The 17735-nt window shown below is 41.6% G+C and overlaps 2 protein-coding genes across 5 annotated transcripts; one reads left to right on the top strand and one right to left on the bottom strand.

Annotated features, from left to right (window-relative positions):
* Positions 1–6308: 6308 nt before the first annotated feature.
* Positions 6309–8903, bottom strand: LOC130190165 (uncharacterized). 4 transcript variants are annotated; one of them, XM_056409439.1, is made up of 4 exons: positions 8492–8903; positions 7607–7933; positions 7406–7517; positions 6309–7200 (listed from the first exon to the last, which is right to left on the bottom strand). In XM_056409439.1, the coding sequence occupies exons 1-4, from the start codon at positions 8702–8704 to the stop codon at positions 6734–6736; spliced, it is 1119 nt and encodes a 372-aa protein (XP_056265414.1). In that variant the 5' UTR covers positions 8705–8903; the 3' UTR covers positions 6309–6733. The 4 variants fall into 4 exon arrangements, with proteins under 4 accessions (XP_056265414.1, XP_056265415.1, XP_056265416.1 ...); XM_056409440.1 differs by having other exon boundaries at positions 8488–8573; XM_056409441.1 differs by having other exon boundaries at positions 8484–8571.
* Positions 8904–15769: 6866 nt separating this feature from the next.
* Positions 15770–17001, top strand: LOC130190538 (protein PERCC1). The gene is made up of 2 exons (XM_056409995.1): positions 15770–15869; positions 15964–17001. The coding sequence occupies exon 2, from the start codon at positions 15975–15977 to the stop codon at positions 16914–16916; it is 942 nt and encodes a 313-aa protein (XP_056265970.1). The 5' UTR covers positions 15770–15869; positions 15964–15974; the 3' UTR covers positions 16917–17001.
* Positions 17002–17735: the final 734 nt, after the last annotated feature.

Genomic DNA, 17735 nt, shown 5'->3' with positions numbered 1-17735 from the left:
CTAGCTGCCATATTGCTGATTATGGCTTACAGCTTAAGAAAACTCAAATATCCTATCTCTAAATATTAGAATATCATGAAAAAGTATACTAGTAGGGTATTAAACAAATCACTTGAATTGTCTAATTAACTCGAAACACCTGCAAGGGTTTCCTGAGCCTTGACAAACACTCAGCTGTTATAAATCTTTTTTTTAACTTGGTCTGAGGAAATATTAAAATTTTATGAGATAGGATTTTAGAGTTTTCTTAAGCTGTAAGCCATAATCAGCAATATTAAAAGAATAAAAGGCTTGCAATATTTGAATCCAGAATGCATGACATTTTTGTTTTTTTAATTGCATTACAGAAAATAAAGAACTTTATCACAATATTCTAATTTTCTGAGACAGTCCTGTATGTTGTCACTAAATATAGCACTATGGCCACAAAAGGTAAATGTATTAGTTCAGAGCTCTCATGTCTAAATTATTGACAATATAAATATCACTAAATCTGTAAAAGCGTGACATTTTAAATACCTGAGACAATTTTTTTAATTTTTTTAATGTTTTTGCTTATGTTTTCTAGTACATTCTGTTTTGATACCCAAGTCTTTCAGACTCACCAACAGACTTAATTAAACAATATCTTTCATCTTATTTTTTATCTTTTTCCAAATTGAAAGCCGATCTGTTTATCAGTTTGTGACTCTCGCTTGACAAAAGCTGCAAAACTTAAATTAATTTCTCTTCTTTTCTTTCTTAAAAACCCAGACGTAAGTGGCATTACATCTGATGAACAACCTTGATGTTTCACAGAACTCAATCATCAACTGATCGAGTCCTTTGAGTTTAAGGTTTAACACTTTAATGTGCCATAGATATATTCACCTCGAGTCTGTACTGGGTTTTGTAAAATTGATGCTAATCTATTTTTTTTACAAAATTGAATACCAAAACCTCAGGGGCCTGAAAGCCCAACGGCTCAGTAAAGATTAATTTGTGGTAATTTTATGAATTAAAGTAATATGTTTTGTAATATGCATAAAAGGGCACTAAATTGGCTGCTTGATTTTTCCCCCAATTGTGAGTATATATTTCCCCATTTAAGTATCTTTTGACATTACACATGGAGCATCTGCTTTAATGGATCTCTCTTTGTCTCAGATGTCACGAGATCCAAACAGTTTTTACAGATTTGACCGAACATCACAACTCCGACTTCTTGAAGCCTCCCTCACGATATAGAACGAAACCGAGGAGTCAAATCCCCGTCGGAAGCCAGCAGAACCTTCAACGATCGTCACCGTCGTCCGAGTGCAGTCCCGACCTCCGTCACGGGAAGTCCGCTGAAGAAAGACGAGAGATACGAATCAGTCAGCTCACACGTGGCCTCTGCATTCTTAGGAATATGTGTTTCTTCTTCTTTCAGACAAAGATCTGCACAGACCTGGACTGGTATGTAACTCAGTGGTTCTGCTTGATGTGTAAAGTGTAGTAGGACCAAGGCTCTGGCACATAAATGAGTCCGGGGCACTTGTTGCGCAACACCGGATCGCTCCACAGATAAGCCACCCACAGTGCGACCAGGAGCACGGCGACAATGAAACTGAAGAACAGGAAACGGCCGTTGCTGTCTGGACTGAGGCCTTTACGGTGTTGATGCATCACCACGACAACCATGGCAAGGAAGGTGAGGAGGAAGAGTTCAGTGATTTGTCCTTCAGTGACCAGGTACCTGGAGGAAAATGAAGCGAGAGAAATAGATAAACACTTTTAAATTACAGCTGTAACTTTTGCAATCGGTACACAATCTGTGGGTTTGATGTTTTCACGCAACGTCTGTTGCAGATGCAAATGTTTACTTGACTTAAAATATACATACGCATATATATCTATATATACATGTATATACATACATATATATACGTATATATACATATATACGTACATATATATATATATATAGATATATACATATATGTATACATATATATATATAGATATATACATATATGTATACATATACATAAATATATATATGTGGACAGTATACATATACACAAATATATATATCTATATATATGCATACACATACATGTATATACATATTCACAAATATATATATATACACGTAAATATATATGTGTATATGCATATATATACACACACATATATATACATATACACATAGGTTTGTATGCAGTACCTCGGTCACAACAGATGTGTGTGTATATATATATATACACATATAGATATATATATATATGTGTGTGTATATATATACACATATATATATATACACACATATCTATATATATATCTATAGACACATATCTGTTGTTACCGAGGTTACCTGCATACAAACCTACAATACAACTGAAATCCTCAACAAACCCGAATCCGAAGGCTTTAAAGACCATTTTAAAGAGACGTCTCTGTTCCTTCACAATTTCATATCCTTCGGCCTACTAAAAAGATAACCTTTAACAAAACCTTGTATTCATGGTCAACGGGCTCAGTAGGATTTCAAAGACGTGAGACGGCGACTGACCAATAGTAGAGAGCGCTGGGTCCCAGCAACAGGCAGCCAGAGACGGGCAGCCTCTTCTCCTCCTTGGTTTTGGTGAAGCAGCCGGTGAAGAAGAGGAACAGAATGACGAAGAACGGAACATACCTTCAAGAACACAAAAGGCAGAACGTGTATTGTCAGTGGTCCCAGTAGGCTTAAAGTATTTCTTTGTGAAGGGATGATGCAAAATCTGGCAGGGCTGAGTGAAAAGAGCAATTTCATTTTTAATCAGAAAAAAAAGTCTTACGGGTTTTTTGTTCTCAAATTTAATATCTGGAAGACTAAATAAATATCGTACAACGGCCGTAGAGAATGGTCTGGAAGGTTTTTGTTCAAATCCTCATTCCAGGACACTGCGTACAGCAAACTTTTTAATACCGGACTTATTGAAAAACAGAATCAACCAACTAAAGCTAAAATGAAGGAAAAAAATCGGAGATTATTTTAAAAATTAAATGATTGTTTCAGATCGACAGGTTGTCAAACTAATGCAGTTAGAACTCGTACACACACACCTGCTAGTCAGGTAACTGTAGAATATGAAGTACCTATGTTGGTCACAATTTAGAAGAGAAAGACGCATTCAAAGGGATCCTAATCATGTAGAAATAAATAAAAAGAGCTTAAGGTGCCGACCGTAAACCAAACATCCCCGGATCACATGACGTTCCTAATCTCTCACCAGGGTCGGGCAATATATCAATACCATATTGGGATATGAGAATACATATCTAAATAGCGGTGCTGAATGCATCATCATTTTATATTCAGCTGATTGAGCCATGAAGCTTAAAAAGGTCCAACCCTTTGAGTCCACCATCAATTCTGTCTGACATCAGGAAAATAGGCGATGCAGAGTTCATAGAGGAGAGATGAACCTCCTCCTCCTGCTTCTAATGTCCCCCAAAGTTGCTCTGACTCCGCCCCTCTTATCCTTATCAGTCTAAAATATGTTTTATATATTTCTAATGACCGCAGATTCCAGCGCACACCGATGACATCATTAGACAGATGTGTGTGTCTCTCCATCGGTTTCAAAAGACACGACTGAACGTACCACATCAGGTGTCCCAGGTGTTCGTCGTAATAATACAGCAGCTCAAAGGAGTCGATCTGTGGACAGAGACACATGAAATCCTCTCATTACAAGATTGACAGGTGTGTTTTAATGGCACTTTGAATACACTGGATGTGGTTCTGCATCTTTGTCCAATGCCACAGTGCCACCTACTGTTCTGGTACCAGTTACTTTATTAGGGCTATTAAGAAAGAAAAATCCACAGACGAAGAGAGGGGGAACATAACAAATGTAGAATGTAAATCTACCTCGAATGGTTTAAGTATAAATATGATGTGAATCATGTGATATGGCCTTCACGGTAACCAGATCTCAAGCCCAGGTAGACGGTGCTCTCCACAACAATCAGCACAACAAACCAATGGGGGAATCTCTTATGCGAGGGCAGTTGAAGACAGTTTCCTAGTTAGTTTCCTTTCATGTGTCTCCCACCTGTAGTTAAATACATACCCACTTGACCCATCTGGAATATATTGATCATCTCATTTTTCTGTTCACTATCTTATTTGAATTATTATTATTTTTTAAATGCTGTGTTCTTCTTTCTACAGTATTAGAACAAGTGATTGATAACACAGGAAAATGACACTTCTCGTATTAATAGAAAAGAATGAGAATGAATTATATGATTTGTACACATTGTGTTGAAACGATGCTATGAATAAAGTGTATTTTCATTATTGTTAAGGAGAGTCCTCAGCATTACCAGCAGGCACACGGCTAAGCAATGTGGTATTCTTTGTTCATTGTGGGTGTGCCGTCACAGATTTTATGAAAAGGGAGTTTGCCTTATTGTTAGAAGAAATGTAAGTTGTCTGCCGTCTTGGTTTCTCTCGTGTGTGAGTTCAGACTTACACAAAAGAGTGTTCTAATCAATAAAACACGATAATTACACTTTTTAAAAACTTTTTTTGCCAGTGCTTCGTCACATCATTTGTCACGATTATGATCCCTGATGAGGACTTTATTTTTCCTCTCTATATTTAGTATTAAGTATTGTTATTGTGTTTTATGTTTTATATTTATTTTTCTATTAATGCTCATCAGAGCATTAATAGAATGCACTGTGCACCGCTGCTGTGATTTTGAAAATTCCCCACTGTGGGACTAATAAAGGAATACCTAATCTAATATATTCTAATCTATTTCTATTTCTAATCTATTTCTATTTCTATTATTTTCTAATCTATTTCTAATCTATTTCTAATATAATCTATTTCTAATCTAATCTATTTATATTCTAATCTATTTCAATTCTAATCTATTTCTAATCTATTTATATTCTAATCTATTTCTATTTCTAATCTATTTCTAATCTAAACTATTTATATTATATTCTAATCTAATCTATTTTAAATCTATTTCTATTTCTAACCTATTTCTATTATATTCTAATCTATTTCTAATCTAATCTATTTCTATTCTAATCTATTTCTATTTCTAATCTAATCTATTTATATTCTAATCTATTTCTATTTCTAATCTATTTCTATTTATAATCTAATCTATTTCTATTTCTATTTCTAATCTATTTCTATTGCTAATCGAAACACTAGAGAATCGCCCAATAGGTCGTGGTCAGGGAGCAAGCGACTCAACTCCTCCACCACCTTAAGGGGGAGGGAGGAGAAACTAATAACCTGCACACTTTTGCCGAGGCTCGTCGTCCACCGGAGATGTGGATCGACATGAAGCAGTGCACCAACTCCACCGATTCCCGCCAGCTCAACGCGGACTAGGCTCAGGGGGGGGGCTCAGGAAACCCTTGCAGGTGTTTCGAGTTAATTAGACAATTCAAGTGATTTGTTTAATACCCTACTAGTATACTTTTTCATGATATTCTAATATTTAGAGATAGGATATTTGAGTTTTCTTAAGCTGTAAGCCATAATCAGCAATATTAAAAGAATAAAAGGCTTGCAATATTTCAGTTGCTTTGTAATGAATCCAGAATGCATGACATTTTTGTTTTTTTAATTGCATTGCAGAAAATAAAGAACTTCATCACAATATTCTAATTTTCTGAGACAGTCCTGTAGATATATAAAACACAGCTGAAGTCTAAAATGAACAAATACAAAATATAAAACCAATGAAATGAACATGTGAATCCCATATAAGTATATATGTACATGCATACATCATTATTACATTATTATACATATAATAAAACCATATATATATATAGACATATACATACACATATATACATACAGACATACATACACACACACACACATAGAGTGGTGTATTCAAAAACATATTTATAATATAAGTGCTGAAACAATCAGCAACATGACCTGGTTTTAGCTTCTCAAATGTCAGGATGGATACACATTTTATATATATTTACATTATTATATAATATTTATATACAGCAATAATTGTATTTATTCTAGTAAAATATCGATATTTATTCCAAAACAATAATTATATACATTCTCATGTACTGGACATATATATTTGCAATCAATATCAATGCAATAATGCTGCTTATATTCGTCCAATAATTCTTATTGTATCATTTAATTAGTATTACTAATACTATATATGTATGTGGTCTCTTCTTCCTCTCTGTGACCCATCTGTCTCTCTCCGCCTCATAGAAAGCGGACTGTGTGAAGTCCCCCCAGGCCATCTCCTTCCCCATGCCCTGGTCCTTGTACAGGGAGAACACCCTGGAGGGGCAGTAGACGTACTTCCCCAACACCCCGGGGAAGCAGCTGTGAACATGAGGGCTGCCGGGGCCTCGCCTCAGCGGCACAGGCGACCTGTCGGCAGCGGCTCCGCCGACCTCCTCTTCTTCCTCTTCTTCCTTCACCTTCTTCCACTCGGCCCCCCTCTGCTTGGCGGCCTCCAGCTCGCGCTCAAAGAAAGGAGACGCTGCAAAGTCCTCAAAGGACATGCGGGGGTCTTTCAGGCCTTCGCATGCATACGTCTTAAAGACCTTGGTGGAGCAGTAGAAATCTTTAACTGTCTTGGTCTGGAAGAATAAATGAACCGAGGAACCGTCGGCAAGGTAGCGGGACTTTGGCTGAGCGCAGGCCGGACAGTTCCTCGTCATCTTCTGCTGCGGATGTTGCTGCTGCTGCTTGTCCAGGATCTCAGCCACCATCTTCTCCACTGCATCCCGGCTCAGTGACTCCTCCTTGAGAGGAGCCACAGCTGGAGGGTTGACAGTTGCAGGAGGCATGGTGATGACCGGCACACTGACCGTTTGGCTGCCGGTGGTCAAGCTCTGCCACAGCTGCTGTGTCTCCAACACCTTCTCTGGGCTGGTGTTCAGAGAGGAGCTGGTGGGTTTTCTTTTGGCCAGATGCTTGATATCTGGAGATATGTTGGCATGTGGTCGGATGTAACAAACTGTGAGGGTCAGTGCACCCCCTCTGGACCATGGCGGCGTAGTCGTCATCCACCTGCTTCAGCATGCGTGGAGCTCCGTGGTGTTTCATCAGAAGCCGTCGATGGCACCTTCTGTCCACCGGCCGTGGTCCAGCACCTGGACGATGCCTCCTGTTTTCATCGGTCCGGTGCGAGCGGCTATATGGAGAGGAGGATACGGGCAGCGGTGCTGTAGATAAATACAGCGTATAAAGCACATGTTGATTACAGTGTTTCTTGGGAGAATACAATTATATGGTGATGTGTTTTTTATATTTTCAGGATTCTTGTAAATAAACAATATATTAAGACGATTGTCTTGTTATTCTGTCTTTTATTTACACGGCTGGTTCTCAGTGCAAAGTCCATATGAGGGTGGTCGGGGTTTAATTCACCTGGAGCAGACGACGGCCTCAAGGGCGGCTGGAACTTTACGTCAGACCCCTCGTGGAAGGACAGGATGGGCACAAGACTGGATGGAGCTTCCCTCACAGTGGCACTGGTCTCCTGAAATGAAGCGTCACACGGAGAGGACAATAAGTATTCACAATCTGATCATGATTATTGATAATTGACGGGTCATTTATCTGGATTACCTGACGGTCTGTGGCCTCTACAGCTGCAGGATGCTCCGTCTCCTTGGCGACCGCAGCGGCCATGCTTGGCTGTGTCTTGTGCTTGTCCCAGTTGAGAGGAACAGGACGACAGCAACGCTCCACATAGTCCAGACCGAATCTCTCTCCTGTGTCTCCGTTGGTGACCTGCAGCGCTGGATATTTTGCCTTTGCCGTCACCTTTGCAGACAAATTGTTCAGCTCTGCTATCAACACGGGGTCGAACACGGCTGGCAGCTCCACACCGGGCAGCTTCAGGTCAACCAGTCTCCGGAAGTTCCAGCGCACCACCCCTGTCATGGCCTGCGCCTGGAATAGTTCACATATAAATAAACATACAGTCGACATTGTATTTAAAAGCTTCATCTGTAGAGGTCCAAAGCTCTGGAGCCAAATTCCGGACGAGTTCAAATCAGCATCCACCACCAAGGCATTTGGTTCTCGCCTTAAACGCCATCTCACTTCATTTTGAAAGTTATTAATATTGATATACGGCCTGGCTGCACAGTACAATAGAGGAAAGATATTTAAAATAAAATGTAGATCCATAATTTGATGTTCGTGATATTTTTTTTCTTTTTCTAAGTTATCAGAAGTTCACATTTGCCTTTATTATTATTTTGACTATGTCTCTTTCTTTTTCGTTTTCTTTTTCCTGTTCTGGTTTTGTTGTTGTTGTTGTTGTTGCTTGTACGACATTTTATATTTTGATCCATATGTGTGTGTACTGTCTGTGTGCCTGTAGTAGTTGGGAGGGGCGGGGCTAAAGGGTTAGGGGAGGGGCCGTCCAACATTTTTTCTGTTGCTAATGTCTGTCAGTCTGTACACGTTATGTATGTACTTATGGAAAATAAATTACTTACTTACTTCACAGGAAACCCGGTTCCCTGTGACCCACTGGGCTTGGTGAAAGTGGAAGCCCTCCTGCTGAGAGGGGCCTCTCTCAGGGATCCAGGTGGGCGCAGCAGCTCCCTCTCCCTCGGTGTAGTTCAGCTGCAAGGTGCCACCAAACCTGTACAGGGTTCCCTCCCCCACCTCAGGGTCGCTCAGGCAGCCTCTCAAGATGTGCACACGCTGCATCCTTCATATCTTTAACATGGAGGATTTGTAGAGGAGCAGGTTGACATCTTTTGAGATGTAGAAGTGATGGAGGACGTCTTCCACCCTCTGCAGCAGCTCTCGGGGCTGTGGCACCTTGGACCTGCAGCGCTCTCATGTGCAGCTTGGTGGGATTAGGAGGAGAGATCCCACAGAAGGTGTTCGCCTCCTTGAGCCTCTGGAGATCTTGGTCCACAACGAGGAAGGCTGCAGAGAGGAACTGGCAGAAAGGTGGAGAGAGAGTGATGCTCCGAGACTGAAGCGCCGCATGCAGTGGAACAAGTCCAACTAGATGGTTCTATCGTTGTTGAACTTGGTCCTTGGGGCGCTGGTGTTCTCCAGGTTCCCAGACGATGCCTCTGAGGTCCTCCAGCAGTCCCACAAGAGCTGCTCCTGAGCTCCAGCCTGCAGGACCCTGAAGGCAGCAAAGCAGTCCCTAAAACATGGGAAATAAATTCACAGCTAAAAACATCTCACAATTTATTGAGTACAAATTGAGCCTCAATATATTTTACAATAAAAAATAAATCAACCTGAAGTGTTCCAACTAATTATATCTTTTCATTAAAAAACCCCCAAGACAACTAAACTATATAACGTCCAAGTCAAAAACTGAAAATTATGTTTTAAACTGAAACTAGTTCTTCATGCCTGTCCACCCGCTGGAAGCCGGCCTTCTCCACTCCAGTGTAGCGTTGACTCAGACCCTCATACATGGCATGAAGGGACCGGTCCACTCTGACTGCAGCATCAGGGTGAAGCTGGAAATACTTCAGGGACGGCAGGTCAGAGATCGAGTCAATGAGCTCCGCTTGAGGTGGATGACGTCACAGACGGCATGTTCATCAGGTGGCGTACTGGACGTGACCCTGGCCACAGCCCCAACCCCTCTAGCTCCGCCTTCATCAACAGCCTCGGCTGCTGAGAGCCACTGAGCCACATCCTGATCACGACCAGGGACAGAGGCTGCAAGCTGGGGTGAAGCGTCGACAGAGACGGGAGGAGCTGCACATGGAAGAGATGTAAACCCCAAAACAACATGACAGTACATGTACAATCGGAGGACAGGGAAGAGAGCTCCGTGGTTACAACAATGTCACAGAAATGCACACCTTGATCCAGGACCGTGTGTCTCCGTGTGTCCACAGGGGCCTTATTCTGAGATGGTGAATCTAGAGAGGAGTGAGATCAAATCAGGAAAGGCAAGTGAGACATTAAAATAATCAACATTTAAATATCCTTTCTCATTGCAATGAAGAAAAGTAGAACATGTACCCCCAGGAAGGAATGGTGCTGCTGGTATCTCCGGCTCTGCAGAAGAGGTGTGGGACGCTGGCTTTGCATGTGCTTTGGAACAAAGTTTCGATCCCACAGTCGCTCTCCTCTTCTTCTCCCGTTTTCATCAGGTAGATGGCGTAGCCAATGTCATTTTCTAGGAGCCATCTGAATAATTTCCCCTTGTATTTACCAAACTGCAGGACGTACTCCCCCATCACCTCCTGTCGGTGAAGGAGCGCGGTGAGAGCATTGGTGCTCACGCGATGCTGGAGCTGAGCAGGAGACTTGTCCTGAAGCGAGGGATCTGTTTTAATCCTCATGGCCTCATCGGAGGCCCGATGGGAACGACACCGCCTTCCTGCCTGGGAAGAAGTTGGTGGTCTTCTTCATCATCTCCTGTGCACAGCAAAACACAACGCAGCGCATAGACAGAGTCCCTCACGTTAACAGTGATGAGCATTTGTAATAACTAGGTAACAGCTTCATTTATTACACAGATATAGGCAGACAGACAAGAAAACTAAGTGTTTTCCACCTTATTATTCTATATTCTGCTTGTCATAGAACTTGAACCCATCTTAAACGTGGGGAACTGTAGTAATTACCAATTCAAACTAATATTATTCATAAAGACAAGTCAATGATTTCCTGTTGATGCTGACCACGTTAAACACACAACAATATACGTCCCACTACTAACCTTACGGTGCTAACAACACACAGTGTTACAATGCTAACCAACACAAGTAAAGTAAACTATAGAAGCAGTTGACCAACATATACAACTGAGAACCGTTCATTAAGTAACTTCATTGACAAAATGCGGCGTACTTACGTGTAACTGTTGGTCCGAAAAAGAGCCGCGAAAAGACGCTGCGCGAGGCTCAGGCAGGCCCGGGGTGGGTAATCGGGAGAATCGGGAGAGTTCCCGGTGGGCCGCTTCACTTCTGGGCCGGTCGAGAATTTTATTTGTTGACATTTGTCACGTTAGTCCATCTTCTCTTAAAGTGGGCTACACATGTTCCGCATTCTGACACCGCAGCCTCTGCATGGGTTACCGTGCGAGGAAGTTCACCCCTCCCAAATAATAGAGTTGGTTCGGTCCTTAGCCGTCTTTTCCAAAAAGTTATCTCAGCTACGGATAGCTGGGCCGGCCCGACCGCAACGATACGCGTCAGGGAGGAAGAGGGCAGGAGGGGCTGAAAAAGCCAGGTTGAAAAAAAGAAAGGCATTGAAGGAGGATGCTGCCAAATGTGCCAAGCTTACAGATTTATTTTCAAGAGGATAAACACAAATGGCAACTGTTAAAGAGAGACAAAGGCCTAATGATTAGCAACATAACTCTTCGGCTAACGTTGTAGCCTTGATTAATATCATTGTAGCGTTGTCAACCTATTCCCAAGCAAAATATTAAATTGAATTAAAATATTAGCCTTTTTATATCACCCAAAATATGGCGATCCATAGACTTTGCAAATATTATGCAAATATTGATATATACTATTGATATTGAAGTATGCAGTAATATGACTTAATTTTTCTTTGTAGCTTCGGAGCAGCAGATAAGACAGTCTCCTGCTGAAAATGATGAGCCCGATATTTGCAATGAGGAGGCCATGACGACAGGGACAGGTAGAGAGGATAACAGAGGAAACTATATGATTTAAAGTTATATATTCTAAGAAAGAGCAGTATATGACAGTACTTGGTGAACCAATATGCATTGTTTGCTCAGAAGTGGGTGTAGTAAAGGAGTAAATCACCACTATATAATACTCATGCAGAAAAATGATGACCATGCCAATGATGGCCCCCATGAGGTCTCACTCCAGCAAATCTGGCCTACTGCCTCATCTGAGTCTGACACCCCTGCTACGCCCTTCTGCCTTTTTTAATGTTGTGCATATTTTTTGTTAACTTCTCATTTTAAGTGGATTATTATTGTTGTATTTAACCGTTACATTATTTGTTGGACCATGGTATTAATAAAAGAACTACAGGATAGTAAGAGCTGAACTGTTGCTTCATTTATCCAATTTCCACTACCATGAAAAAAGTGGGCTGGTCTTGAGCCTGAAATTCCCGGGCTGAAAAGTGGCCCCACTCCGGCCCTGGGCTCAGGTGTGTGTGCTGCTGCAGGTCATCTCTCACTCAGGGTTGCCAGGTCTGTGTGACAAAACCAGCCCAATGGCCAATAAAACCAGCCCAAAAAACAGCCCAATATCAGAACTCAAAATATGCCCGTGCCAAACCATATACACTGCTTTTAAAGTCCAACAGCATTGCTATCATTGCCAAATGTATTGTAATATCTACAAAGTAACACCAAATGTTTAGTATGCCAGCATTAAAAGCAGTTTTCCCGAAAGAGTTATTTCACCTAGGTCCTAAAATGGCCTTGTGTAATTAGATACAGTATATTATCATAAATAAAATGTGTGTATGTGCTGATCTGGAGTCAGTTTGGTAGGATTTGGGTATAAATAAATTATTTCATTTAAAATATGGATTTTTATTTAAAGATATTCATGTAATTTGCATGCAAAATAGGTCTACCCGAACCAGCGGACAAAAAATTCAACCCGCGGTAACACTTCAAAAGTAGCCCAATTCCGCGGGGAAACCGCGGACCTGGCAACACTGGTCACCATGGAAACATTGTCACATGACATGAATGCACTCTGGTTCTGTGCTGTGACGTCGCTCGTGAGTAGTGACGTCACGGAGCAGCGAACCAGAGTCTGTAACTAGCAGTGACTTCCAGCAGGAGTTATGTCTGTGAATCTCACAGAAACCCCCCTCCACCCAGGGAAGTGGCTGAATTGGAGAAGGGGGTGGGTGGGCTCTGCTGTGAGATCACAAAACGGGTGGGTGGGAAGGTGATTCTCAGAAATGAGAATTGCCAAGGACAATAGATAAAAGAGGAACAAAAAGGGAATTCATTTCTTACATAAAGAAATTTAAAAAGTGTTCAATAACGCACTTGAACACTTTTTAAATTTCTTTAAAGAAATTTAAAGAAATTAAAAAGATGTTCAAGTGCGTTGTCTTTCAAAAAGACAGAAGGAACATTACATCACGTTTAGCTGACGCTTTTATCCAAAGCGACTTTCAATCATACACCGTAGACAGCTGCCTTGCTCAGGGACACATGGAATATATATATATATATATGTATGTATATATATATATTTGTAAAATAGGATATCAAAATACATGTTTTTCCTGCACGTGCTCTCGCTGTCTACATGTCTCAGCTGGGGCCTGATCGTTCTGACCCACCAGAGACGGGTCTAAAAATCAGTTTAGCCAATTACTAATTAAAGAGATAAATGAGGTACAATTTAGCCAATCAGTCAGTGGTGGCTGGCCCATAGAGGGCCACGGGGCCTGGCCCCACCCACCTTGAGCCCAAACATACATATATATATATAATTGTATATATATATATGTATATATACACATATATATACACATATATACATACACATATATAAATATGTATGTATACAAATATATATGTATGCATACATATATATAAATATATACACATATATACATACACATATATATAATATATATATATATGTATATATATACATTTTTATATATATCTGTATTACCATATATTATAAAGAAATGTCAAAATGTTACTTAACAATTGTTGCTGTAATTAATTTTCTATCCACTCATATTTCTACGATACATTTGTGTGTGTATGTGTGTGTATGTGTGTGTGTGTGTGTGTGTGTTCATGTGCTTGTGTGGCTAAAAGCGTGTGTAATTCATTGTCAGGCTCTTGAGAGCTGACATATTGCCGCTATTGATCTTTAGTCCTAAAATCAACACAGAAGCCTGGATACTGATGACAGGCAGGCCAAGGGAGTCAGGGTGTCCTGATAACACACACACACACACACACACACACACAAACACAAACACACATTAATGCTCAACGTGCACATATAAACAGAAGCACATGCACATATGTACAGAGGTACAGATGTCTGGGAAGGTTGGTAACATTAGAAGTGCAGGACTTAATCGGCGAGACTTAAATCATCAAATCATCAGTTTCAAGATTGATAAGTTGTATAAAATAACATGTATGAACTCACATGTTGTATATTCGGTGACACACTAAATTTAATTTATTCTGTGTTACCTACTGTAAAGTAAAAGGCATGATTTTATTTTCATCTCCCAAAAGCCACTTACAAATACTTTTAATATTCAAATCCACTATACTTAATTTTACTTCTTAAAATAAAAACTAATATTGATTAATTCTTGAAAAATGTTGTATTTGACCCTTGCTTGTAATATTTACGACAACATATATACAACATTTAAACAAATAAAAAAATGAACACCTTCCCAGTCCTTCACCGTGATGGGAAAGTTTGCAAAGAAATTAAAGTTGTATGTTTCTTTTTATATTAAATATTAGAGCACTCTTCTGAATTGTAAAAAACTTATCTTTGTCTCTCTAACTTTTAAGCTATAACTTTAACCCAAAACCCAAGTCATGTTTTTGGGAGATCATATTAATGGTAATATTCTTTTTTTTTCTTATTCTCAACACAAAAACAAATGAAGTGGTGTGTGTGTGTGTGTGTGTGTGTGTAAGCCCAATGGAACTTATTCATCTGTGCCATATTTTTATTTTGTTGCCAAAAAACTAAAAACACAGCAATGAGCCACACTGTGTTGCGATGAGTGACAAAACCCAGGCACTGTAGCAACACACACACACCCACACACACCCACACACACACACACACACACACACACTCCTATTCCTGTAAAAACACACCGGACCTGCGAAATGTGTATTATCCCTCATAACTCTATTATTGTTTGTACAAATGCAAAGTGTATTCCTGTTTGAGTAATGTTTAAAAACGACAGTGAACACCTGCTTTAGAACATATTTGGGCCTTTTATTGAAGATAAAATGTCATAACACCTGTTTAAAAAAAAAAAAAAAAAATGTCAGTCGGAACTTATTGGAATTCGTCCTGAGGGCCACGAGCACATTTATGGTTTTGGAATCAATGAAGAAAACTGCTGACGTGAACAAAAACGACGATAAAAAACAAAGAAATCAAGCCTACAAGCTTTATTCTGACCTTCATTCCCGCTCAGGGTGTTTTAGTAAAACGAGGCACCGGCCCTGACATGCAAAGTGCTCACCGGCTGGAGGCCACTTGGTTCACCTCATCGGCCTTTCCAAATGTTTCCGAGTCATTCGACACCGACGGGGTTGTTCTGAGCTCACGATGCTCCTTCTTGAAGACGAGGATCGGCGGTGCGCGTTGACGCGGCGGTTAGACGTCGAGTCTTCTGTGCTTGGCGCTCAAAACATCATGGCGTTTGGGCCCGGGGGTGGGGTGGGGTCGTGCCGCGGCTCGGCCTGCTGTCCAGAGTGTTCCCCCTTTAGAAGTCAAAACGGCATGTGATTTGATTTCACGCTCTTTTAATCCTTTAACTGGCCTGATAACAGGGACGGGGGGGAGAGGAAGACGAAGAAGAAGAAAGAAAAGAAAAAAAGCAATGATGCTTGTGTGTGTGTCTGTATAACGACTCTTCGTCATCTCCTAGCAGGGGATCCATTAGCCCTGGACCCCCTCCCCGGTTGCCCAGTGATAAAGTAAACAAAGTGTGTTTGGCCAATCCGGCTTGCAAATATTTGCTCTGGCAGCGACCTCATCCGCCGGCCGGGGGCTCAGGTATATATACGGTGGCCGACCTGACGGTCCAGTATTACATATGCAAACACGCTGGCACAGAAAGTAGATCCGTCAATGACGCAGGGCAGACCTCTCCTCAGACTTCATCACAGATCCACCTGAACCCGGCAGCTACGGTAATACAGCTTTCTTCATCCGATTGTAGTTATTTATCCTGTCAACAAACTGTTCTAAGTATCTTACTTTATTTTCTTCCTTTCTTTGACCCAGAGAGGTCGACAATGGCGGCGGGCGTCATAAGAAACTTCCTCGTTCAGGCCCCGACTCCGGCCTACTTCCCTCTGATCTTCCAGCACTCTCCGTGCAAGGAGGACGAAGATGTGGAGATGCTGGAGGAGAACCCGCAGACGAGGGAAGAGGAGGAGGAAAGAGACGGAGACGAGTACGAGGAGGAGGAGGAGGATGAAGAATCTGAAGCTCAGGAGGAAGAGGAGGGATGCTTGGAGGTTTTCCTAAATCCCGCCCACTACGCGCTGGACGTGACCAAGCAGCTGCTGAGGTTCGCGGACCTCATCAGCCGGGACGTCCAGCGGTATTTCGGCCGCTGCTCCGGCGATCAAGAAGCTTGTGACATCTACAGCGACTCGGTCTCCGTGACGACCGGTGGGCGTCTGCGTTACTATGACGACCTGCTGAAAATTGCAAGAGAGGGAAGCCCGGAGGAGCAAGAGAACCGCTCGAAGGCTGGTGCCGAGGACCAAGGAGTCGGGGTTGCCAAGGGCAACGGCAGTTTGGGGCCCCTGGCTGAGCTGTTCAACCAGAGGGGCCAGAGTCAGGGCCGCAGCCAGCCGATGATCAAGAGGCTCCTCCCACTCAGCTTCTGGACCGAGCCCATCCCCTGCTGCTCTCTGGTCAGTTTCAGCAGCACACCTGACGCCACGCACAGTGACACGCCTCCACAGGACAGCACACACACGGACTCTGACACACACGCGCATCACAGCACACACACAGACTCTGACACACACACAGACTCTGACACACACCCGCATCACAGCACACACACAGACTCTGACACACACACAGACTCTGACACACACCCGCATCACAGCACACACACCATGGAAAGCACTCAGCTGGACTTCAGTGACTTGCTGGCCTACTGGGACCCGAACCCAGAGCTCACACACACGCTGACGGAGAACACACACATGCAGCATTAGGCCACAGATTCATTCACAGATTCATTCACGTCCTTTTCAACCTTGTTACTTGTACACAATTTAATAATAAAAAAAGAGAAAGAAAAAAAATCCAAATGTGTTGTGCTCAGTTTTCTTCTGGAAACCTCTATTATTACAATATATATATATTTTTTCCAGGGCATTTTATGCTTTAAATAAGAGAATCAACAGTAGAGAGACGACAAGCAACAAAGTAAGGGACAGAGATTGGTCGTCAAGCCGTGGACGGACTATATGGTCATGACCTTTACCCCCCCCCCCCCCCACACCCACACACACACACACACACCGCGGCCCCCAGTGCACACAACGCAGTACACCCTTTAAATTCATACATTTAGAATAAGTGGGAAAGAAAAATTGGTTTTCATCAAGTTTTTACTGTAAATCAACTAGTTGTACGTATTTCTTAGTGTCGAGTGACATTTGCTATTCTAACACAATGTCCCTACTCGTAATACATCTTGATTTGATTAATTTTTTTAAATTGGTTTTCGAGGGATTGACTATAGAGATAAAAGACTCAGTGAGATAGAAGTTTGTATCAGCTCTTTAACATTTATTTTCTCAACGAAAATGACTGACATTGCTTATTTCCAAATAGCCCTCCAGTTAGTGTGTATTTCCAAGAGGCCTGTCTTTTCTACTAAACAGTAGAGAAGAGAGATGGGAAAGTGTGTTTTGTTTAAAAACAGAAATAGTGAGATAAAAGAAAAGAGACAGGTTAAAAAAAAAGAGGAAGAGATAGAAATGCATTTACTAACTCTCAATGCTTTGAGTTAAATACGGGTCTGATGA

Source organism: Pseudoliparis swirei, chromosome 24 (genome assembly GCF_029220125.1).
Source record: "Pseudoliparis swirei isolate HS2019 ecotype Mariana Trench chromosome 24, NWPU_hadal_v1, whole genome shotgun sequence".
Taxonomy (NCBI): domain Eukaryota; kingdom Metazoa; phylum Chordata; class Actinopteri; order Perciformes; family Liparidae; genus Pseudoliparis; species Pseudoliparis swirei.
Note: the sequence above shows the minus strand (reverse complement) of the source record. Positions and strands in the feature narration are given on the sequence as shown.

Bases quoted from the DNA above. Each gene is read 5' to 3' on its own strand.
- LOC130190538 (XM_056409995.1), top strand. From the start codon at position 15,975: ATGGCGGCGGGCGTCATAAGAAACTTCCTCGTTCAGGCCCCGACTCCG.
- LOC130190165 (XM_056409439.1), bottom strand. From the start codon at position 8,704: ATGCAGCGTGTGCACATCTTGAGAGGCTGCCTGAGCGACCCTGAGGTG. The intron at 7,518-7,606 runs GTAATCCAGATA...GCTTCATTTCAG, and splicing joins TAGAGGCCACAGACCGTCAG to GAGACCAGTGCCACTGTGAG. The intron at 7,201-7,405 runs GTGAATTAAACC...ATTTATCTACAG, and splicing joins GAGGCCGTCGTCTGCTCCAG to CACCGCTGCCCGTATCCTCC.